At 42.7% G+C, this 25,617-nt stretch overlaps 1 protein-coding gene and 1 long non-coding RNA gene across 2 annotated transcripts; one reads left to right on the forward strand and one right to left on the reverse strand.

Annotated features, from left to right (window-relative positions):
• Positions 1–1,016: 1,016 nt before the first annotated feature.
• LOC124192401 (16S rRNA endonuclease CdiA-like) lies at positions 1,017–5,672 on the reverse strand. Its single transcript, XM_046585650.1, has 5 exons — positions 5,402–5,672; positions 5,069–5,341; positions 4,103–4,468; positions 2,902–4,008; positions 1,017–1,432 (listed from the first exon to the last, which is right to left on the reverse strand). Exons 1-5 carry the CDS (start codon positions 5,670–5,672, stop codon positions 1,017–1,019), a joined length of 2,433 nt encoding a protein of 810 aa, XP_046441606.1.
• A 13,200-nt stretch (positions 5,673–18,872) lies between these two features.
• On the forward strand, positions 18,873–22,973 carry LOC124196331. The gene is made up of 3 exons (XR_006875668.1): positions 18,873–19,167; positions 22,502–22,612; positions 22,703–22,973. It is a non-coding gene; the product is annotated as an uncharacterized LOC124196331 (long non-coding RNA).
• Positions 22,974–25,617: the final 2,644 nt, after the last annotated feature.

Raw genomic sequence — 25,617 nt, forward strand, 5'->3', positions numbered from 1 at the left:
ATAACTGAACACCAGAGATGCTTGCGGCATACGCAAACGTCCTAGTGCCAACGACATTAACCTTTCCGCCATTTCCGTATAAATATGGAAACATTCCTGTTGCAGGGTTGCCGTTATATCTGTAGTCACCAGTGGCAAAGCTTATCGTTGTCCCAGTGTCGTTCCATTTTATAACAGAAAAATCGTCGCCGCTACCTTTGGCAATGTAGTAATCGCCGAAAGACTCAACCCTAAGGTAAACGCCGCCAGACTTATTCACGATTGTCCCATTATTTTGAATGACACTAACTCCATTACCAGTAGCTACGGCTATCGCAGGAATTGGCAAACCTGTGACAGGATCAATCGGAGCTCCTGGCAGAACAACCATAGTCACATCATTAATATACCGCCCAATGATATTTCCAACAGTGCCAAACGTCCAAAAATCTGCAGGTGCTGAGTACGAACCAGTGACTGGTGCTCTACCCGAGATAGGAAATTTGTGTGTGCCCGATATTAAAGAATCAGTGCTATAGCTCACTGCTTTATCTGCAATAAAATCTACAACGTTCAAGTCATATGGGTTAGATCCAACGGCAATTTTTCCATTTAATGCGGCGGTACAAAATGCTATGTTTTCCCATAGATGGCTTGCAAACGATGCGTCTTTGAATCCGTCATGAATAGTTACATAACCAGTTTGTACTACGATCACGGCCACCGCAGGAAACTCCTTTCTGCTTCCACGTGTTGCTGTGTTTAACTCTTCGTTATACCACGATGTATGCTGTGTACGTTTACGCCATGCCCCTCCATCAGAGTCCTTACGAGTATCGTATACGAATACATCTATGGCAGATACGCTAATCTCTTTGTAGATCGGATTAAGATCAAGCTTAGATAGTGCACCAGATCCACCAGTGAAGTTGATTGACTCTTTATTCTGAAAGGCAAGTTCGCGCAACATACCATTCACTGGTACTTGTTCAAGACTTGTTCCGATTAAATTCTTAGGCATAGTGTTTTCTCTTCAATTAGAACCAAACACGAACAGGTGCTTTTGGAATAGGGTCAACTAGAATTGCTTGAATCGGACTAGGAGTAATAACTTCTTCTGGCATAGGCATTATGAAATCAGGATCCTTAAGGTCGTCTTCTGTCGGTACATATGGAATGTACTCGACCTTTGGTGCAAGATCAAAAGGTCCACGCATATTAGCATGGAATCCTTCTAGTGCTTCCATCTCTGGCACTTCAATTGTAGTGTTGTCAGGTCCTTGTTGCTGAATCAGATTGCCAGTAGGCTTATAGATTGTGCCGATGATGTCGATATTGTATCCCTGTGTAGGTGCGTTACGAGTCTCTACAACTTGTCCGTCAGTATTCTTGACTTCGTAGGTAGTTGCCGCACCGCCTTCGACCAATGCGGCCCATAGCGCTTCTTCGGATTCTGCTCTTAGTTAATAGTCAGTCATTATTTTCTTTCCTTATTATTTAGTGATTGCTTGGAGCTGTGCGTTACTCAGGAACTTGGGATAGTATGCAACCTTAGATATGTGCCCATTCCATGGGGCAGCACCAACACAGCTGCCGATTGCCATTCTAGTGGGTGTGCTATATGGAGCCGCAGTTATGGAAGTAAGCTGTGCATTAAGACCGTCTGCATAAGCCACTTGGGTGTTCTCTTTAATGGCAAATGATGCTTTATTTGTTTGGGGATGTGGTGGTGTAGTGGATTAGAGCGTCAACGCTTTGGAAAAAAGGCAATGAGGCTCTGGTTTCGAAACCCAGCTGAACCCGTCAAAAATCTGTAGCAGTCGCGCCGACGGAAGGCAGCACGCATAACACAGGGATCCTTGATTGCTTTCAAGGATATGACGTTAAACATACGGTGATGTGTTCAATCACATCTTCCAAATTGGAAACGAAACAGCGTCATTAGATCGGGATTCAGTTCCATGCGATATTGAGAAGAGAAGGATAATTGAGAAGTTAGCAGGAATGCATCAAAGTTAGTTGAAATGTACTACTATTGTTGAACATCAAAGTTAGTTGAAACGCCATTGAAGGTTGAAGCAAGTCTGAATGTTAAGCCGGAGTTACCAGCGTCAAATGCAATCGCATTATTAAACCTACGTATAGCGTAACGGTTTTTACCGGTGCCGTCATCAAGTTGAACTAATCCGGGGTTTGTTTGCACTACAGCGTTACCAATAAAGGAGTATCCTTCTCCATATAGAGTAGATTCAACAATATTATACCAAGGAGTAATGTTATTGATATATGCTTCTTCTATGGCACGTGTCGTAGCCGCAGAGGTGCTTACGTCAGCGGCACGAGTTACTGCCGAGCCACATGTTGGTATGTATGATTATGGATAGTACGTATTGTTCTCTACTTGTTGGCCCCAGTAGTATGATCCTTCTATACCAATGTTGATTGTTTGGGTAGTCGTACCAGTCGCTGGGGCTGTAACTATCTAGAGTCCGTACACACCGCCGCCAATTGGTATAGCGCCTGCGGCAACAGCATTAGAGACTGTAACGACACCAGTCGCAAAGTTAACAGTTGCTTGATACGTTGTTCCAGTATTTGTATAGAATGCCTGAATGTTTCCTGTAGTAGTTGAGCCGTTACTCTTTACGAAGCAACTGTAACACACAAAGTTACCTACACCAAATGACTGAATGCTTCTATAAATGTAACCAACGTTGGTTCCATATACTCAAAGGCCATTATATCCAAAGGGAGTTGGCGACGATATATACAACGGAGTGGTAGTCCCGTCAGTATTCCATCCACCAGTTTTCTCAGATCTTGTGTTGAGGTTTGTTGCCGCACTCTCAAGTACTAAGCCTTGACTGACCCACTTACCGCTTACGGTGTCGTAACCAAAACCATAACGTGGTTGATTCGTACCTGTGATACGAAGAATACCAGTCGAATCATAGTATGTTGCGCTTGAAGCACGTGAGGTAAACGTAGTCGTAGATGGAATGTATGGGGTTGCAAATGTTCCTACCTCAAACTGTGATCCCCAAATATAGAAAGCTGTATGTGTATTGCCATCACCAGCATATGCATTCACGATAGAAGAAGCTCCTGCATCAAACCTCGCTACACCAATTGAGCAAGTCATTGTTCCAGTGCCTGATAGCGTAGCGTTATTGATATTTCCAGTAACGCTTATTCTAAGCCAGCCATTACCAACTGACTGAATGGTTGAGTTGAGTAATGTTGCTACTCCACTGGTTTGATTAGCAAATAATGTTCCTGTAGAAAGATCAACTCGCATTGCGATTCTATCTTGCTGCTCGAATCCTGTTGCATAATACAGTGTGCAGTGTGCAGGAGTGGTTGAGTTAGCGTATGCCTTTATGTAAAGCGAAAAGGTATAATCTGTAACACGTTCCGCTACTGTATTAGCACTACTATACAAAGTTTGTCTGCTAGAAGTAGTCGTGTTCAATAGTAAATCTGCCGTCATACTTCCGTCTGGCGCTGTAGTCACATCTCGAACTACGTTTACAAGGCTGGAATTCCAAGAAGGGCTGTTAGTGAATCTATCAGTAGACGTTAAAATGTTAGTACGCTGTTCCTTGATCAGTAGACCCTTGCACTCACGATTAAGAGGATCATGGTCAAGTCTTGGTCTATCAGATAGTGCAGTCTTGAGCAGACCGTCGGCATCGTAGTAGGTAGCGTTAGTGGAACGAGTAAAAGTGATGCGTTCGTCAACGACCTTTGAGTTTGCAAAGTCGAGGTTAAACGATGGTCGAATCGTAGGAAATACTGAAGTCACAACGTCATACGATGTTTGGTCAGGAGTAAAGACTGCACCGCCAACATATACATCACCTGCTACACCTAGTCCACCAGCTACTGTCAGTGCGCCAGTTGTCGTTGAAGTTGAGGCAGTGGTACTCGATACGTTTACTTTACCAGTTCCCTTAGATGTCAGGGTTAAGTCGATGTTTGTGTCTGTGCCGGCAACGCTAAACACAGGAGAAGATCCTGTGGCAGAGCCTGCGACAGTTAAATAATTAACCGCAGAACCTGTATGTAAAACCCGCAGTTGCTCAATAGTGCTGTTGGTTGGTGGGAGCAGCAGCGCCTGTACCACCACCACCTGAGAAGGTCACTGTAGGTTGCTCTACGTAGCCAGAGCCAGCGTTGGAGATGGTGAAGCCTGCGCTCACTGCAAAAGTGAAGTTTAACGTCAATCCAGTACCTGTACCACCTGTTGTGCTTACAGGATTTGAGGGGAGAGTCGAATAAGTGCCAAAGTTGGTAGAACTAACGGCAGTTACTACACCGCCTGAAACAGCGGTCACAGTAAAAGTTGCTAAGACAACATGAGTTCCACCAGACAGTGTTACAACATCGCTGACAGCGTAACCTGTACCACCAGAAGCGATGGTTGCAGCGTTTGCAAGCATGGTATTGATGCTAGCTGTTGCCTGAACACCACCAGCAGTTGTGGGCGCTGAAATCGCCAAAGATGGAAAACTTGTATACGCCGAACCCGCAGCAGTCCTCGTAATTGCAGTAACAGTACCGCCGTTTGAGATTTTAACGCCTGAACTACCAGCAACTAAGTCAATGGCTCCTGTTCCTTTGGATTGGAAGACTTGGGAGATGTTGGTATCAGTACCCACCGCAGATAAGCTAGGAGCATTTCCAGTGGCTCAGCCGGTTGCGTTTAGATAGTTAACCGCTGTTGCGGTATGTGATACTCCAAATTATTGTGTTGTGAAACTGTTAGACCAAAATGTTAGCCCATTAGCGCCATTACCACTGATCGCTAAAGCAACGCTATTACCGAGCGCTTGAATTCTTGGTTGACCTGAAACTGAACCTGTTATACTTACATAGTAAGTAGCGCCAACTGTATGGGTTACACGTAATTGCTCAGAACCAATAGAGCCAAGTGTACCAGTTCTAACAGAAAGATAGTTGTTGTTACTATTAATGACTAACGGTAACGAAGTTCCTTCAGTGCCTAGAAATTTTACAGTGCCTGTTGTTTGAGTGCTTAGCCACGTGCCAGCAACCGTAGGCACATATGCTCTAAACCCTTCACTACCTGCTACATCCATCAGACCTAATGAGGTCTGTCCAGTAGCAATCAATCCTCCAGTAATATCTAAAGGCTTATTCAGTGCCCACTTAGTTCCTGTGTGGAGGTATGTTAGTGTAGCGACTGCTCCGGCAACAGTGATACCTGCACCGTCAGCGGCCGCTGAGTCTGCGGCGCCGTCTGCTAGTACGATATTTTTATCATCAATCGATAGAGTCGTTGCGATGATCGTTGTGGTTGTATCATCGACCTGTAGGTTACCCTTGATAAAAACTGTACCTGTGTTATCACCGATAGCGGAGGGGTCAATAACTAACGTTGCAGGACCTCTCAACTCACCTGCAAGCGTTAGATTGTTGAATGATACATTATCAGTGGTGGCAACAGCTTGACCAATTGCGATTGATCCACTAGTGATAGCTACACCAGTGCCAGCTGAGATTGCTGCCCTAGCTCTAGTATTAGTGAAGTATAGGTTTGTGGTTCCTTCGGTAAGCGTATCAGTGGTTAACGAAGTGCCGTTTAGGGAAATACTACTAACGTTTAAGCTACCAGTCGTAACAATGTTAATCGCTGGGTCTAAGTTTGAGCCTTTAATTTTAGTTGTCATCTTATACCGTCACTGTCAATCGTTGAACTTTTAATGTAGTGTTTGCATTAGCTGGAGTAACCAGTAAGTGAACATATCCGCCACTGATATCTGCATCAACACTGCCTAAACTAGAGCCCGAGAAAATTGTACCATATTCTGTCATGTACACTGTTGTTCCGTTATGAATTAGTAATACTTCTGTTGCATGAAACGCCGTGCTTGTAGACATCTGGACTAAGTATTTAGCGGTTCTATAGGAAGCTGCCACAAAGGTATCAGCTACTTGATTGGCTGCCAAATACTGCACCGCCTGGCTTGAGTGCATCGTGGTCAGCGAATGCTGCCTTAGCTAGCGAAACGATTTCAAGTGTGCCTGATGAAACCAAGATTGCTAATACAATTGAGGTGCCATTAGTTGCTGTAAAGTCAGAGTTGTCAACTAGTCTTACACCGTTTAGGTAGACTTCTACCCTACTTCTGTCATATGCTATTGTTACTCCATTATCATCTAAGCCAGAGAAGGTGGACTGAGAAGATGTGAATGTGTAAACAAAGTTTTATAATCAACAATAGATACTGAAGTACTAATGTTTGCGATTGTTCTAACTTCGATTAGATTGCCAGATGCTGGAGCTACATCAAACGTTAGAGTCGTGCCCGAGAATTCGTATTCACTTGCGTGTTGAAGTACACCGTTTAGGTAAACAAATATTTTCTGCTTGGCAGAGGCAGGATATGAGAGTGTGAAGTTTGTAGTCGTACCATGCCTGTGCCTGTATCCAGATACACTGTAGATTAGTCGACCGAACTGCAGGAAACTGTGCCATCGAAGGAAATGATGGACTCCACTCCTCCGACATTCTTTTTTATGTATAGCTTGCCGTCATAGGTATTAATACCTATTTCGCCTAGTTCCAGATTGGCTGGAATCGGGACTCTACCCGGTACCGCACTTCTTTTTAATTTAATTGTTGACATCTCTCCTCACACCTGATAAAATAAGCTATGTAGCTTTAAGAATAGAAGAGTGCTTCGGTATATAACAACACTCAACTATCTGATCGTATTATTTAGAACGTGCCGCCATCAATGGTATCAATTGTTACCAATCTTCCAGCTGAGACATCAAAGTTTGTTGCATCGTATGTTGAGGTACCGATTGCACCAGCAGTACTTGCAAGGTTAGCTTTAATCGTTACCGCTGCCGTCTCAGAGCCAGAGCCAGTGATTACGATACCGTTGTTTGTAGTGTCATTAGTATCAGTAGCGCCACCAGTTGCTTGAACAATTGTAGCAACATAGTTACCAGTCGTATCTGTACCAAGCTCAACAGAGTTAGGCTGAATAGTAACAGCCATACTGTGGGCTGTAGTACCAAAGTCGCTAATATTAATTGTGCCGGAAACGTCACCTGTTAGAGTGAATGCCTTACTAGCGAACTTGATCGTATCTACGTTAACCGCAGAAAGCTTAAATGATGTCGATGATCTATCGATAACGTTATCTGTTAGATCGGCATCAACTAGTTCACTGAAAATGTAGAATTCGTCTGTAGTAGCGTCTCTGAAGACACCAGCAAACTTATCAGTGCCATCATTGAATCTACCAATGAAACCGATATCGACTGTATCAGAGGTATTACCAGAAGCAAGTCTGATTAGAGCATCTTCTACGTCAAGAGTATTTGTGTTTACCGAAGTTGTAGTGCCGTTGACTGTTAAGTCACCGTCAACAATCAGGTTACCGGCTGTCTCTGTATTACCATTACCTTCGTGTACAGTGAAGTTATATGTGACGACTGGACCAATGTTAAGATCGCCTATGAGTTTTACGTCATGCTTGATAGTCGTTAAGCCATCGCCTTCACCACCAAAGCCGATATTAATAGCTGTAGCGGCACCGAATGCGTTAACTGTCGTAGCAGTCGCATTCAGAAGGTTGAATGTAGTTGCACTGGTAGTGATGTCACCGCCATGAACGGCAAGGTCTCCGGTCTCCGGTAAGAACTTCGTCTCCGTCTACATGTAAGTTGCCAGCAATGCCTGCACCGCAAGATACGACTAATGCGCCTGTTGCGGTGCTTGATGCTATAGTTTTCTGTAGAAGTCTTAAGCTTGTGATGTCTAACTGGGCTACTTCAACGCCTGCATCACCTGCTAGGTTACTAGCCTAGAAGTGTAGAATATCGTCAGAGGCAGCGGGTGCAGATTCTGCAATGATGTATGTGAATCCGTCAACTGAGCGAACACCGCCTAGTGATGACCAGTTGGTGCCAGAATAGCCTTCGAACTGTGTGTTCGTCGTGTTATAGCGAATAGCGCCAGTTACTGATGGAGCTTGCTGTGCATTTGTGCCGGATGGGATTACAAGTCCATTAGTACCTAAGATTACTACGTAACCAGTGCCATTAGGCGTTAGCGTAATGTTGCCGTTGGTATCTGTAGAAGATATTACGTTTCCGTCTAGTCTTAAGTTATCTACATTCCACTGACCAGTAACTGTTCTAGTACCGGTTTGGGAGTAGTCGGCTGTAAGCGTTAATGTGGTGCCATTGAATGTCAACTTTGAATTATCTTCTAGCGCACCGCCTGTGCCTGCTAAAACGATTCGTGTTGCAGTCAGGTCTTCCACGACCGCAGAGGCAAGGGTTGCCTCAACGTCAACGTTGATTCTGCCTAGAATTTGTAGAGTGGCGTTTACACCAGAGCCTGTGTAAGTCAGTCCTGAATCATCTACAAGAGCACCACCTGTACCTGCGTACACAATTCGTGTTGCAGTCAGGTCTTCAACGATAGCAGAAGCAAGAGTGGATTCACCGTCAACTTCTAATGTGCTAGTAGTCTTTACTGCACCCGTAGTGCCATCAACGGTGAATTTAGTTGTATCTACAGCAATACCACCGTCGGCATTCAGCACTCCAGTAAACGTACTACCGCCCGAGAATTCTACTGGACCGTCTAACTTGATAATACATGTACCGTTAGGATCAAGTACAATGTTGCCGTTTGTATTAGTTGAGCTAATCGTATTGCCATCAATAGTAATGTTATCGATATTCAGAATATCAATTTTACTATTAGCGTCTACAATGATTGCCGAGCTTGCGGTCAGTGTTCCGTGAACATGATCTAGCAAATTGGTAAAATACTTGCCGCCTACGACATCGATAGCACTAGCAATGCCAAGTGCCTCACCGCCTGTACCCAGATAAAGTCTGTCGCCGTCATTTTGTTTGAGTGCCTGTGCCATAAGCATAACCAAATTCGCCTAGTGCAAGTTGCGTTGGAGCGGCAAAGCCGCCCGATCTTCTGATCTTAATAAAAGACATTAAAAGTTGCCTCCATTTATAATAGTATTTATGTTATTCATCTGAGTGGTAGCTACCCATTTTGATGCTGTTCCATTGTAGAGAAGCACTGCTCCGTCTGTCTGTCCCGATGCGTCAATATAAAAAAGATCGCCTAACCTAATAGTCGATGCGTTAATTTGATAGTTAGTAACAAAAAAATTTTGATTTGGGGTTATTCTAGCCTTGATGTTCTGATTTGTTGCCATGTGTTAAATCCTCGTCATTCCAGGAGTCACTGTTGCAGTACCCTCTACAACACGGGTTACGGTACCAGCAGACGATGTAATCTCAATGTCATACAAATATCTACCAGGCTCAAGTAAAGTTGTTAGAGTTTTATTCAAAGTCATAGATATTTGTCCATTAGCTCCGTTATGAGAACAAACAAACGTTAATGCTGTAGATGATGAATAGTTCTTCCTCATTTGAGCGGCAACCGTGTACCCAACTAGGTTGTACGGGGTACTTGACGTTGTTTCCAAGTCAATAGTTGCGGCAAAATCTGTGCCCTGGTCGATAACTATATTTGCTTTGATTGCCATGGTTTTCCCTAATCTATGCTACATGTATTTATAAATAATCATAACGACCCCCTTAACAGACAATGGACTAAAATGGCATCAAAATATATCAAATTTGGACTTCGTGCCGATAGAAACCTAGCCGATCTTGAGAATCCAGGTGAGGCACTGGGCAACTTACTGAACAATATCTTAACTCAACTAGATGAAAACGGAAATAATTCTGGATTCACTACGCAAGACTTGGTTCCACTAATCGGTCCAAGAAACACAGGTCTGGCTGATAATGTAACAGCAAGCGGGGCATCTATTGACCTAGGAAGGTTAAACAATAGCTTAGTCGAGTACACCCCTTTAGCCTCTGCTAATACAAAACGAGAAGTAGAGCCTAGAATTACCATTCAAGACAACATCAATAACTTTAAGTCGATACTAGGCTATCCTTCTTTTGTAAATGGTGGCGATGGACCCATAGCGAGGTTTATTCCTAGTGATAGAATTAATCGTCTTATTGGTTCTGAGTCGAAAGGTACTCTCGCTACAGGAACCTATGACCCAGCAACTATAATTCTTAGCGGATTAGGTACCAGTCTATACGCTACAGTTGTAAATAAAGCACTTGCTCCTATTATTGAAGGAGAAGATTTCTGGAACAATGGAGTATTCCAATTAGGCTCTAAGGTTCATCCTACATTTCCTAATACTTATGGAATGATTCAGTGGACTGGATACTTATCTTCTACATTCGTACAGGAGTGGGAATCTACAGGTCTATTCATGATTGAACAGGATATTGTAGACATGGCACCGAGAACAATTGGATAACTTTAAAGAATGTCTATTCAAATAGCTTTTCTATTAGTGGCGCAACATGGGCAACTGATGGCACGACCAGAGCTATACTTCTAGGCAATACCGAGGCTAGCAGATTAGCTCAGGTTAAAAGAATTTGTAGAGGCATGACTGTTAATATATCTAACACTGCTTACAAAGTCGCTAATGTTAATGAACAGATTGGAAGTTGTACTATTGTAGCCGCATTAAACAATGTAACTCCGACTGATCTTCTATTTACTTGGTCTTTATCGGATAACTTAATCAGAACAGGAAGTTTGTGGATTGATGAGCCTAAAACAGGCGGAAGAACTAGAGTTAGATACACGGTATTTTTTTTTTTTTATATATATTTAAACTGGGCGCAACTCTTGACAGAGTACTGCCCGAATGTATTGATAGGTGTTCACGCGGAAATACATGATATACAAAGTAGACGTAGAGCAACAGCTCTGAGTAAAATTAACACGATATATGTACACGATAGTAAAATGCGAATAAATGCGGATAATAAAACACGAATAAGCCAACACGAATATAAGACAACACGAAAGGGAAGCTGGGCCTATTTACCCCACACTGGGCGGGCGCCACCTCCATGAGCTCCGGATGGTTTTGATTGAGTCTGCCCGGCTTGGTTAAACCTTCAAGGCTGTCAGCCGACGGCCGCCGGTATAGCCTCAGACCATCGCGGAGAGCGGAGAGCGCAGTTCAGTGGGCAAACTTAGACTTACTGAGGAGGGGAGATCAGAATATATACAATTTTGTAAAAATGGAGATACAGATTCTCATGCTCTGCTGCCCAAGAGTGAGCAGAAGGCGAGAAAACATTATCCCAAACTGCGCTGGGAGCTGCTCAATCCACTCTGGGATCCTAAGAATATCTTAGGGTCCAGAAAGACATCGAGGGTCCCAACCAGCAAAAGTATTAGATGTGCTAAACAGGCCTATCGAAACAAGAGGAGAGAAGATCTCAATTTGTGCAGTGCGCGGGGCAACTCTAGGAGGAGCCCCAGCGGAGACGTCTCGTTTGGTGGATGAAAAGGCACATGGCTTCCCATACGGTGCGATTTGCCGGGATCGACGAGAGAGTAGGTGGCCAACTGATACTGCAGCTATTGCAGGCAGCGCGGAAAAGAGAACGGGGGAGCGAGAATCGAGGGCAGTCAAATAAAAAATTGCTCTATGGATTCGAGGGGAGTACCGCACCCACAAGCAGGCGAGTTTTTAAAACCAAAACGATGTTGATGGGAGTTAAGAAAAGAGTGACCAGATAAAATTTGGACGGCCTGCTTGGAGAGGTGAAGCTTCAGGATAGTCGTTGCCGTTTTTACATGTGGAAAGAAAGCTCTGATATTGGCGCCGGCCGAGCTGCTGGTCCACTCTTGGTCCCAAATAGAAGCAACAGACTGTTTGATTTCTGATTTTACGGCCTCTTTCGAGGGTCGCAAAAGCGCTGAGAAAGTTTTGCATGGGCCTCCGAGTTTTGCAGCAGCATTAGCCAGGCCAAACCAGAGGTTGTTTGATGAGGGAAGGCAAGTAAAGAGTGATATTTTTTTGGCTATAAGAAAAAGGGAATCGCGATTTAGCCGCTGAAGAGAAGATAATTTGGACAGAGGTGACATGAAGGAGAAAGTGGTGGTTGATGGCGAAAAAGTTGGACGTGCGAATATTCATGGCAAGTCGAGCCTGCGATCCGTATTGCTGTGTTGACACAGTATTGCATTGCAGTGTGCTCTCCAACGGAAGACTCGAGAGTCCCGTTCTCGATCGCCTTGATACCCTGGTGATCGATAACGAATATGCAGAAGTTGAATGTGTTTGCGCCCCGACTAAGACCAACAAGTAGACGCAAAGTTTGAGAGTTGGAAGGAAGCATAGGCATTGGCGCTCCGCATTCATTTGGCGATGACTCAAGACAGCTGGCCCAAGGTGGGCACGTAGACGCCGTGAAGTGGCTAATGGGATCAACTTTGCTCTGGGTGACAATACAAGAAAAGAATTTCATAAGCCATTTGAGTGAGGCGGGCGAAAATTCGTTTGTGAAAGTACGGAAACGCGTCGCGGTGATTTGCGCCACCCTTAATTCAATGGGAATCGCTGCATTTAAGAGGAGAAGGGTTTCGGTCGACACTGTTTTAAAGGCACCAATTGCAGTTGTAAGAGAGGCAGGATCTGGCTTTTTTAATCCCTGCTTTTGAGTTGAGAAGTGGGGCCCACAGAGAGCAGCCATAGAGCAGGATAGGTACGATGACAGTGAGATAGAGAAATTGAATGCGTTTTCTGTCCAGGCCCCAAGAGGCGCGCAGGCAACTTAGCATAGCAAAAAACGCTTTCCTGGCTGCCACAGCTTTTGCGTTAAAGTGTGAGAGCCATTTGAGCCGCGAGTCAAGAGTGAAGCCCAAGAAGACTGTTTCAGTTGATGGTAGAATCAAAACATCGTTGATAGAGATGCTGAGGTGGGAAGCATTAGGGCATTGGAGATCGAAAAGCATTAGGACAGTTTTGAGGGCGTTGAGATTCATCTTTGACTGAGAGCACCATAAAGAAATGGAATTACACATTAGTTGAAGGTTGTGCGTGGCTATCTCGGGAACCTTGTGAGCAGAGGCGATAGTCAATCAGAACAGGAAGTTTGTGGATTGATGAGCCAAAAACAGGCGGAAGAACTAGAGTTAGATACACGGTATGGTGGCCTGATCCTACTGTCTTTTCGCTTCCTGCGAATTCAACATAAAGAACAAAACGATTTGCCATTGCTATTGAGCAAAGTGATAGACTTCCATTCTCGATGCTCTATTCAACTTATAGTCGTAATCAGGTATCAGGACCATATACATATGAGTATTTTAAACGCAACAGGGCAAGTCCTCTAACGCAACAATCAAATTTTCCGCTTCGTGTAAATGCCACTATATCGTTGAATTACACTCCTCCTAATCAGCTAAGTGACGTTGTTAGGGGTATGGCACCTGGAGCAGTGACTGTCACGCCTAGAACATTCACTATAGTTGATTATTTCGGAAGATTGGAAGGAGTAGCATGAACTTTTTCTAGATGTCAGGTCGGAGACTGGATAGTTTTTCTTGGATCTACAGCCCGCTGTACGTTGCAAATCAAAGAGATACGTAGCGAGACAGTGGTGTATGTCGATAAAAGCATCCTCACATTAACTGGTGGAGGTATTCCAGGAACAGCAGCAACAACCATTTCGGATGATAGTATTCAGAAATTTAGGACTAGTCGGACTCTTTAGGTTAAAGTCTCCAGGCGGCAATCAGGGTTTCTTGCAGCCTTTATCGGGCACATTCGTACCTACAAGTGCTGTGTATCCAGACTACATTGTTACAGGTATATTACCTAACGGCCTCTCTAGCTTTAAGCCACTTCGCATCTTAAAAGTAGACTCTGGTGATTTTCTCCCCAACTTCACTACCACGTCAAACAAACAGATAACTACAGCAGACTATCTATCAAATGGCTCAATGCTACCAAATAACTTTGATTATACATGTGCAATATATTCGTCTCGGGGATTAGAGGATCTGTCGTCAGTAGAACAATGTAGAGGAGTTTATGGTAGAGAGGTAGACGTTACTGCTAACGCTAGCTCAACACAAATCACATTGACTCCAAACGTAGGAGTTGAGACAGGTGACTTTGTGCAATTTGATGGAGCTAATCCAGTCAATGGTGTTCGCACTTCAGACCCAATCATATCACAATTAACAACTGTAACGAATGTGGATTCAGGAGGTAAGATAATTACCATCAATCCAGGCATAAGAAATGGCAAAGCTTTACCGAAGTCCTCCACCCTGATATCATCAAGTCAGGGAATCACTTCTCATATATAACAGGCGGAGTTGCTCAAAATAAAGAGTATTGTGTTATTCCACTTAATACGGCACCGCCGTTTGAAGGTACTGCCGAGGGACTAGTTTCGAAATTATCAAACCCCTCACTCATAGCAAAGAACTTTAAGTTTGCTCAACTTGATCTAACGATACCAGACGCTAATATAGCTACCACAACTGCTACGTCAGCTAGCGCATATTTCTCTATAACCTACAACGGGATCACTTATAAGGCACTAGTGTCGTAATCAAGGAGTGCCAGGCGGTGCTTTTAGTAAGAGGAAGTACTGTTGTCCGTTGACCACTACAGGCAACTTATGGGTGTATAACCCTACATTTTTTTGCTCAGGTAGCATGTGGTTGTCATTCACGCTATCGAAGTTTATGTTGACGCTAGCACTTGTCGGTTTTAACTTAAGAACACTACACTGAGCACTTGCTTGAGTGGTTCTTAGTGCTCCTGCAACTTCTTCCCAAGGATTATTAGTATCACTGAATGCCCGGAGTGCAGTACTTCCGCTAACGATGAATAGCATTTGGTGTTGGAGGAGTTGTGTTTGCATTATCTACGATTCGAAAAGCGCCGTTAAATTGTATCGGAATATTAAACGTGCTATTCTGATACGTTAATGGAACTCTACCTCTTTTAAAGTAAAAAAGTCCAATGTGTCCATTAATGTATGATACTTGGGAATTAATCGTCTCGGCATTAAATACATCGCTACTGCCTAAGTTAACTCCAATTCCTGAGGATTCTGTGACGTCTGTATCAAGCCTCTTCACACTTAAGTTGGCTAAATTTATTCCGTTACATTTCTTCTTAGAACACCGCTTGGATTAGCAAATAAAACTGACGGACTGCTGGTTGTAGCGATTGTATAGAGTTGAAATCTATCTATTCCGTTTGAGTTTTTTACTATGTACTGATATGTTCCACCATCGTGAGATAGTAATGTTCCGTTAGAGAACGCAACTTTGCCCTCGCCAGTGACATAGACGGTGTCATTGCTTACTGAGTAGTCAGCGGCAAGCAACTTAGATACAAACTTTAGTGTTGCCGTAGAACAACAATACATCATTAGATATATTAGGTCCACCTAAGTTATCTAAAATTGACCTATCTAATCCACCAGTGTCGCTTTCGCCTAGATTATTACTTTTTACAAAACCTTGTGCCATATCTTATCCTTGGTCCATTAGAATGGTCCAACCCTTTTGTCTAAGAGTATCTAGTTTAGTTGCCGTTGAGCTTGCGCCTTCAGTGCCGTCATTTCTACTAGAGGCTTCAGTGAGTCCTGAACCGTTTACCGAATTACCTAGCAAGTTAACTGTCACTCCGCTTCTTGGATTAGCCGCCCAGTTCTTCAGTAGGTCATCTATTAGAACAGGACCAACTGCCGCAGGCAATTTATTATTACTGATATCGATTACCGATGCATAGACATTACTTTTTAGATTACCAGCGCTATAACCATTCATAAGATTATTATTCATAATAATTCTTTCCAGTCTGGTACATTTTGGTAAGTTAGGAATTGATCCAGTCAATTCATTACCATCGATATATAATTGATACAAGAATCGGCATTCGAATGTGGAACAAGGACCATCTAATTTGTTTAGCTGACAAAGATAGATAGTTCAGGCTAGGCAAAACGAATCCAGGAATTCTTCCCGTAAATCCTGCGACATCTTTTGTATAGTTCATCTCAATATAGTATAGGTTATCTTAGCCAGCAAAGCTTGGCAATGGTCCGCTTAGTCCTGTGTTATGTTGATATAGGGGGGTACTCTCACCGTTCAGGGGGGGGGGGGGGGGGGTACTCTCACCGTTCTTATGGAACATTTTGGTCGATGACCTACTCCGGCTTTCTTTTGACTTCCCCGTCCATTTTATTGCTTACGCCGATGATATCACCATTGTCACTAGTCATAAAGATCCGGCCATGGCCACTCGCCATCTCCAAATTGTCTGTGATGCTCTTGGGGTGTGGCTCAACTCCAGAAAGTTGTCTTTGAACGCCCTTAAAACGGTGTTTGTTCTTTTCTCTCGGAAACGCTCTGCCTGGCCGGACCATAGTATTGACGTTGATGGCGTCAAGATTCCTCCATCCTCTTCGGTTCACTACCTCGGCTTTATTGTTGATGCTAATGTTAAATGGAAGGAGCACCTCAAAGCTAAATGTGAGTCGGCGAAGCGCGCTCTCCTCATGGCCAATAGCTGTCTACGCAAATCTTTTGGCTACGACAGCAAACGACTCAGATTTTTGTACTTATCCGCCGTTGAGCCTGTACTCTCTTATGTTTGCTCTGTCTGGCTGTCTGCTCTCAAAACTAAAACTAGCATCAAGACTTTGAGATCCTTCCAGCGCTTTGCCGCTCAACTAATTACCCGGTCATTTAAAACTACCCCTACTGAATCACTATTTGTATGAGCCAATCTCTTGCCTCTGGACTTAAAGCTCATGAAACTAGCAGGCGTCAGATACCTGTCTTCTAACAACGGTGACTGCTTCTCTCCCTCGTCCCTAAAAATTCTGGTGACCCGTGTCCCGTCCGTCCTTGATTCTCCATCAATTCAGCCCATGAGCTCGTTTTTCCAGCCCGATCAGCCTCCATGGAGTATCAACCACAGACTCACTTCTGTGGCTGGAGCTTTCGTCCCTTTGTTGTCATCGCACCCTAAAATTCTCAGGGTCGTTTTCTGGACTATCCGCGAGAATGAGAGGCCTAAATACTGTGTGGTTGCGTCTGACTCCAAGCAGGTCCGTGTCATCAAAAATTACTCTCTGCCAACTTCTTCTTCCCATCTTCTTGCCACTTGCGCAGCTCTTGTTAAGGCTATGAATATTATTCAAAGCCAAAGCCTTTGTTTTAACTCTTTCGAAATTTTCCTTTCTGGTCGTTGTGCCCCTGCCTTCTTATTCCCTAATGTGCGTATTTCCTCAGCGGAATCGTCAGTTTTCCATAAAATATTGAATCTCGGCATGTCGTGTCATCTCTTCCTTTTCGCCGACTCCCTATCGCCCGGATTTCAACTAGCTAAGGTCTGGGCAGCGCTTTCTGACGTGAAAACTGACTCTCCTTTAAATGCTCGCTGTCTAGACAGAGCTCCGGTTGCCAGCCACATCTCTGACCTCCTCTATAGGATTTGAAATGAGGAATGGGTTTCGTCTATTAAGGGCGCGGCTACGCGTCTTTTCTTTCCAACGGTCAGCTCTGCATCCGTTCTCCTTAAACTCCGCCCCAGCATGGGCGTATATCAACTCATTTCGGGCCACTGTGCTCTTAACGGCCACCAAAAACGGTTTGGCTTCTCTGAAACTACGGCCTGTCTATGCGGACATGATTTTGAGTCGGCCGAACACTTTCTGTTTGAATGCCCCCGTTTTTGTCATGAACGACTCTCTACCCTTATTGCTGCTCTGGATGGTTTGCCCAGCATTATCAGCTGGCCTCCCCCGCTTTCGTTTTTTCCCCTACACGTCTCTCCCTGGAATGCTCTGGTAAGCTTTATTGCTAAAACCAAGCGCCTCAATTTGTTTCTAGCAGGCCACTAGCTATCTGTGCATTTATCGTTCGGCTTGCTCCAATACGCTCCCCGTCTGGCCATGAATTTCCTTATTCATGTCAGCCTAGACACAGGGCGTAACTATAGCTGACTAGTTGGCCCTCAATTGTTTCTCTCTGGAAGCGTAGCGCCTCTATGAGTAGAGAACTGAGTCGGTCATAGCCTGGTCATTACCTATCGGTTTTGGTCTGGCGAATGCATCTCTGTTATGTTTTTATCTCCCCCCCCCCCTCTCTCTCAAGCAAGAGTATTCCAGGCCGAGCTCTGGGTATCGTGTCCAGGACCTCATGGCTCCATTGGTTAGCTATACCGGCGACCGCCGGCTGGCGGTCTTGCAGGTCTTACCAAGCCGGGCAGGTACATCAAACAATGAGCATGAGTGTCCTGTGTCTGCCTGCCCCAGAGCAGCCAGCAGGCCCAGTTTTCCCGATCGTTTGTTTATTTGTTTTATTTCGCTTTTCATTCCACCCTGTACATACTGTAAATTATACTACTTGGGTTATAATACACAGGGCTATACTCGGTACCCGAGTGATGCCCTTTTAAACTAAAAAAAAAAAATATATATATATATATAGAACTCTTATTAGATTTCTTAAGATTGACATATCCGGCATTTGTCCTCTAATATTCTTATTAGAGTATGCATACAGATAGCCTAAGTTACGAGTATTCTGGAATACCTTTCCAGTCCGACCTGACCCACCGCCGGAACCAAAAAAGTCTATGCCATTGTGTAGACTACCTGCTAGTAATAGCTGGTTGAGTTTCTCGGTACCTTGAAAACTGTTATCCCTTAGCTCACCGCTAATGTTAGTGAATCGACCTTCAAAGTAGGTAAGATTTGGTAAATTCTGTAGACCTGTTTGAATAGAACCCGTAATTCCTGAGCCATAAAAATTTAACTGACTTAATTTTTCGCATAGAGTAAATTTACCCTCGAATGATGAATCAGTGATTGGAGAAGAGTACTGTTGAACGTAGTCTGTAAGTAGCTCCTTGCCTGACAGGTTTGGCACGTTATGTCCATTGCCATACGAAATAAACTGTCGAATGACAGGAGACGCAATAGAGATCGGTCCTTCGCCTTCCTTTTGAGTTGTTCCGCACCAAGGAAAGTATAGATACGATAGTTTTAGACCAGTGATTAAGCCATTACACATCTGGCTATAAGGTTGATTATAAATCTGATAAGATTCTATATTAGATAGTGCGCCTTCGGTCACTCTTGGCATTACAGTGCCGCCAGTCATTCTTCGCTATGAATTCCTGTTATAATAATAATTCATATTGAAGTTTTTTAGGTTGATGTAATCCAATAAATCGATTGTTGTACTATCTGAAAATACGCCATTCATCTCAAGCGATTCTAGAGTAGTCGGTAAGGTATTTAACTGTTCATTAGCCGTGATCCGTACTCCGGCCGCATTAGTTGCCCGAGACATATTGTTATCTGTAATAGTGATATGAGTCAGTGCAGGAGCTAATCCTCCTGGTGCAAGTGTCGTCTTTGCGCTTACGTTGCTTCTAAAAGTAGGTAACTGATAGAAGTCATTAGACGCTATGTTTAATCGTTTCAGTGCAGGTAAAGATACCGTTGTCCATGTCGATAGATTCAGGCCATTCATCGAGAGGGTGATAACCCTAGCAGGATCATAGAAAAACTCTAGCTTTCTGATCTAACTAGTACTATCACGGAATGAATATACAACAGGAGAGGTTTCTGTGCCAACTCCTATGCCTCCTTGATTTAGTGTAGTTAGGTCTCTAGAGTTATAGCTTTGCCCATTATCCTCGTTTGTAATTCTCCAGGTAATAGGCACCTCTCCAAGACTGCCACTAATTGGATTTACGGCTGCATATAAGTCCGTGTTTCTAAGGAACGTTTCAAACACTAAAGGGATACCATTCATTGCCAGAAAGTTTCTATCGTTGCCATCAACTTTTAATGTTAAAGTGTGTGTAGGAACTTCTGCTCTAAAAGTTCTCTTAACTGGTGCAACTGTTGTTCCTATGGACTCAAAAGTGAATGTATTGCCAACTACCTTAACTTCTGCTCCATATGAAATAGTGGTTCCTATAGTTAACCACGATTATGCACGAGAGGTTGAAATATCTGCCAATTTTATACGTTCACTGATATTTGGTGCAGTCGATGCAAAGTCGTAATAGCTATACTTAATTGCCCCGGCCTGAAGTTGACTGTTTAGTTTGTAGTTATAGTCCAATGGCTGCTTTACATCAACTAAGGCATTTAGCTCTGCGGCAATTACCTCTGACGATCTAGCTAGAGAATATAGTGACTTCTTTTGATCAACTACGAGTGCAGCAAGTGTATGAAATTCTCTGATATTAACATCCGTGCCTGCCGAAGTAAGTCCAGATACCAAATTAAGGTCTAGTTTATTTAAACCAAGATTTGTAAGTGCGGCGGCTTGATCATCAACATCATTCAGTGCCTTTGATACGTTAAGACCTCGATAGATAGCCATTATTGTTCCTTTACCGTAAGCGTCATCTCTATATTCCCAAGAGACCCGCCTACCCCTGCGGTAGAATTCAGATTAGATGCAGTAAAAAATATAGCTTCATTATTTAGTAGTCCTCTTGCCAGACCCTTTCTGTCTCTGCCGAAAATATTTGATAGGTCAATTCTCTCTGGCTTATTAGGAGCAACAAAGAACGAATATAGAACCGTAGACGGTCTTAACGGATTTAACGTTGAAGTATCGAACCTAACACTGTCTAGTCTATTCTCACTATCAAAGGCAGACGGAGATAAGATGTTAGAAGAGCCACTATTGACAATGTTCAAATGATTTACAAAGGCCGGAGTGTTACCAGCGGCTGGCGCTGGCCTATTAGCATCCTTAATGAATCCCGGAGTGTGAGTTTTGACCGACTTTTCGGTGATTTCTTCTATGACGATATTATTAATTCTAGCATAGTCCTTTAGTGCGAATACTACGTACAATGGTTGGCTATTAAACTTAATGGCCTTTGAGTTCTCGAATGTTCTATAGGTAAATTTAGGTGTTCCATCATCTTCGAATGAACTCAATTGCCAATCGTCATAAAGCGTGACAGTTTTAACTTGCACTTGAGTAACAGTTCTGGTACCTGGACCGGTGCCGTTGTTCGTTGGGTCACCGCTAACATATATCTTCACCTTAGAGTTTTCCGTAAATGGATTACTAACATAGAATATGCCTAGACCAATGTCGTTTACTCCAACCTCGGAAGTTTGATTAGAGATATCTAGTACAATTGCAGGAGGTGCATCATCAGTAAAGGTAATCTTCCACTTTCCGGCAAAATCTCCTGTTCCTGGTTCTATAAGATCGATGTCGTACGGAACGTTTCTCACTTCGCATCGTATTGCAGAAATGTATCCAGAGTCTGTTCCTGATGGTTGAGGCAGTCTAGCATCAACACTGAATCTATAGCCATAGCCCGGATCCCACTCAAGCTCTTCGGCCTTAGCCTCGTAATTGAATTGTGTTCCGACTTGAGTCCATTCGACAAACGGTACAGCTTGTTTATCAAACGGAACTAGCAGATTAGTATTTTTATCCCTAAACCTCAGAGCGCCACTATTAAGTGTATCAATCTCTGGCTTAAATGGCGTCACTGCAACTCCAAACTCGGCAAAGTGTCTGTTTCCACCATCAGGATCCATCGCAAATGGATTTAAGAAGTGAATCTTGAAGTTATTAGCAGTGATAGGAACGGTTGATGCAGTGACAATGTGATAGTTCAAACGTTTTCCTGTGAACCTACTACCTTGCTTAGGATCTAGAATAGCACCAGCGCTTGTAATCGATTTAATGACTTCATCCCTGACATAACTGTGACTTATATCTCTACGTCTAATATTCGTGCTTTTGCCATCGTTTGCATCGTCGAATTCAACGTATACATTATAAACGCCATCGGCAATAATCTTGGCATCCATATCGGACTCAACTAAAGCGTTGCCGCTAAGACCTCCATCAAGGATATCAATGAGGGTATCACTTTGATATTGAAAATTCAGAGTTCTCAATAAAGGATGTTTGCCATTTGCTAATGAAGTAGAGTAGTTATAATGAACTCCGTCTGGTGAGCCAGTGATTTCCTCAATATCAACTCGGCATGCAAGATCACTGCTTACCGATAACACTGATGGATATGCCTTCTTAAAGTTTGGTAAACCATCGCCATTCTGATTCAAAATTTCTTGCTTAGGCAATACTCCGATAATAGGAGTTCTATTCTGAAACTGTTTCGAATCGGCAGTAACGGTTGTTAAGCTGATGGTGCCTTCATCACCGCCATCAACATAATAACTGCTACCGTACTTATACAGATAGATAGGAGATTTAACAATTGCATTATCGGCTGCAGAAATCAGGTACTTGAACTTAAAGTCTGGGTTCTTTAGTACAGGCTTACCCAGACCGTTCTCGATAATGAAAGTGTGCATCAAAATCCAACGTGCTTCTCCATTATCAGATGGAGTGTAAGCATAGAATTTTGCACCAATCGCACCGTACCAAGAGTATTCAATCTTTTACATCGTAACGTTCTCGAACGATAGAATGTATCCTGAGGGGCCCGTACCTAGTAAGCTGTCTCCGTTAAATTTTGTTCGTGGGATAACTGTTTCCCACACCTTTAGGATAAATTGCACTTACAGATTGGTTTGATGGTAAAAGACCTTGTCTAATTAACAGGTCATCAGGCATACGAAAAACACTGCGTCTTACAATAAAAAACTGACTGCCTCGCAATTGAAACATGTATTCGTCTGTATCGTTTGAGCATCCCCATTCGATGAAGTTAAGGTTAGTAGCTGGATCTGTCTGAATACGAACACCGAACGTGAAGCCGCTCACACGTCCAGGCTGATATCTAAAAGTCTTTTTACTTTCAAGAATCGCAAAATTTTCTACGTTTGAGGCACCACCTGGAGTACAGTCGTTTTCACAGAAGCTTTTTATCGATCCATATCTGGATTGCACTTTAAAGAACTTTGAATTAGAAACCGAAACGAAGAAGATTATGAAAGCAATGCCCGATAATTATCGAAAACGATGTGCGGCTGAAAAGTTGATTTTGAATGAATGTGAAACTGACAGTACCTTAAACCGTCCTGGCAATTCCGCGGGTAGTGAGTCTGCGATGTTAAGGTAAGTGTCTCAAATTTCCCATCAGTTACCAACAGTTTTTATCTGTTTTTATTTTGTTTTAGAGCTTTTGAACGACAGTGAGAGAGAATCAGCTATCATTGGTCAGCAAAAATTGAGAATTATCGTATAATTCAAGAATTCAACCTGGAGTACCCCTGGAGCCTGGACCTGGAGAAACCCTTCAATTTTAAAGTGTTGATCAAGAAAAAAATGATGTTACAAGATGTAACTGAGGAACATTTTCAGTCTCAATCAAGGTATGTGTTACATTCTAAACAAATATAATTTTCTGTATTGAGATCTCTGTTTTCTTTCCATCACAGACGCTTTGCAATCAAGCTCAACCTGGATGGAATAATTTTGAAGAGACGAGTGCCGATTTAAACAATGAGATTCGCGTTTCTTCCATCAACTAAGGACCCGACTGCAGCCTAGACATTTAGATGTTGTTTTGTTTTCAATCATGTACTTTGTCAAGTTCTCATTCAATAAAAAATCATTTAAAACATTTCTTTGCTCTATTGATATTCAAATTTATTGGTTGGTATCAATTTCTAAAAGAAGTACCTTTACGGAAAAAATTTGGATGCGTAAATGGACCAGGGGAAAACGTGCAATGGATGTCCGTTTTTGGATGACTATCGGAGGCCACGTTTGGATGTCCATAATGTTGAAGGGTAATAAACTGATGATTTTGTCGGGTTAAACGAAAGGCTGCATCCCAAATATTTCGGTTTTTTTAATTTATTACTTCTTGTCCAGACAAGTACAGTCTCTTACATCGACAAACGTTATTGTCTTTATCTAGAAGCTAGAGGTGTCTGATTCTGTGGAATAGAAACTGCATCAATCCAGCAAGAAATCATGAACAAAGGTACCATATTTATAATTTTTTAATGCATGCTTTTATCCATTTGCAATCAACCCTTCGTCTTGCTGATTTTGTCATCGAAAGAGATAAATCAAATACGCTCATTTGGGTCCCCCGCTTATTTTAACAAATATCATTAATGAGTTGGATCAAGATACAATTGCATTCAATTTTAGGTTTTAAAATGATCTCCCTAGCATTATCGTGTTGGTGTAAATCATTTTGCAATGTTATACCTCACAAAAACTTTTTAATAGCCATATAATACTTTTTACACATACTCAGTTATCCTATCCTATTTGAATTAGATGGGCAGCAATTCATACCAGAAAAAAACATTGTACAAGTATTAAAATGATTTGGGTTAAAATATTTTATAAATATTTGTTAATACTTTGTGTTTTCCCAGGAGCTACACGAAGAAGCTGTGCTTTTTTTTAAGAGATTAACAATGAGCGGGTACATTTGTTTATTGAATGTCCATAAAAATAACGTCCGTCTCGGGTATCCAGCCCAAACGGAGCGGACGGATTTGAAACGTTCTATGAACGTACGGGTGCTAGTAGGGTAATTAACTAAAACTTGAAATTGTAAATAACAAAATGTACTGTTTTCTTCTTCTGAAAACAAATTTTCACACATGCTGTTACTATTAATTGATAAGTTGCAATTCAAAGGATTATCTGGTGCTGTGTTTTCATTAGTAATGGAGGTGGAATTCATCACTCAGTCATTCATTGACATGTCACTTTGTAAGCTGCAATCAGCCACATTCTCAATACCAGATTCTTCATGTTGTTGAAGGTTGGATAAATTTTGGACGGAACCCAATCAACATCATGTTCATTGTTCAGATATGATGGTTTACCTACCAAATATTACCTTAATTACCTAACTATTGCAATAGTAATATTTATTTTAAATAAAAAAATACCTGAATGGAAATGGTCGGAACAAACACATTGAACACCATATAGTATCTATTTAAATACTGCCCAAGAATAGCATTCCAAGCTGAAATTCGTCTTTCCACTAACTGGATCGGACACGGTCAGAGCGATCCATATCAAGGAGGGCTTCACCAAAATAACAGTAACTTGCAGCACACTCTTCAGCATATCATCCATACTATTTTCTAAACCAGATAACCGAATCAGCCAAAGCAAGAACTGCAGATCGAATGTCCGACCCTATAACCTATTATCTACCAGTCGGGACAACCCCGACAAGATTGGCTGGAGCTTTCTATTGCCTTTCTGGACAAAGCCAATCCTCTTTGTAACCGTGTTTACGCGGCGTCTAGCGTCGGAAAACTTTATTTGATTCGCGGCCCGAAAGGGATGGGCCGACGACCTTCCTCTAATTTTCCCTTGGCAATTCTGATAAATACTCTGCAGAAAATAGGCAAAGATGAATCAATCTCTCCCTGTCACGTGTTGGCCAATTTTAAGACGTAGTTAGCCTACATACTGTTTATTAAAAGACGATTCCACAGGGACGTTGGGGACGAAAAAAACGTTTAATGGAACACGTCGATACGTTACAACTATTGGTGACTAGTCTGTGAGTGTATGAGAATTGTAGTAGTAATCCTCTCTCTTTCTATGAGGATTTTACGTGCAGCATGGGCTGCTGTAATTTACTTGTTTTCATCACCACTTTTGATACATGATAAAGATCCATATGAAAATAGAATTCATAGAAAAAAAACCGCCACACACATACCTTGTTAGCGCATGGCTATAAGAGAGGAAACTTTTTCTCAATGCAGTCAAATTCGTGTTCGTTG

This window comes from Daphnia pulex, chromosome 1, assembly GCF_021134715.1.
Source record: "Daphnia pulex isolate KAP4 chromosome 1, ASM2113471v1".
Lineage (NCBI taxonomy): Eukaryota > Metazoa > Arthropoda > Branchiopoda > Diplostraca > Daphniidae > Daphnia > Daphnia pulex.

Coding starts and splice junctions, on each gene's coding strand:
- LOC124192401 (XM_046585650.1), bottom strand. CDS start 5,672: ATGACAACTAAAATTAAAGGCTCAAACTTAGACCCAGCGATTAACATT. Junction 4,469..5,068: donor AGGTCTGATGGATGTAGCAG/GTAGTGAAGGGT, acceptor TGGCGATTTCAG/CGCCCACAACTGCTGGTGGT. Junction 4,009..4,102: donor GACCTTCTCAGGTGGTGGTG/GTACAGGCGCTG, acceptor TAACTGTCGCAG/GCTCTGCCACAGGATCTTCT.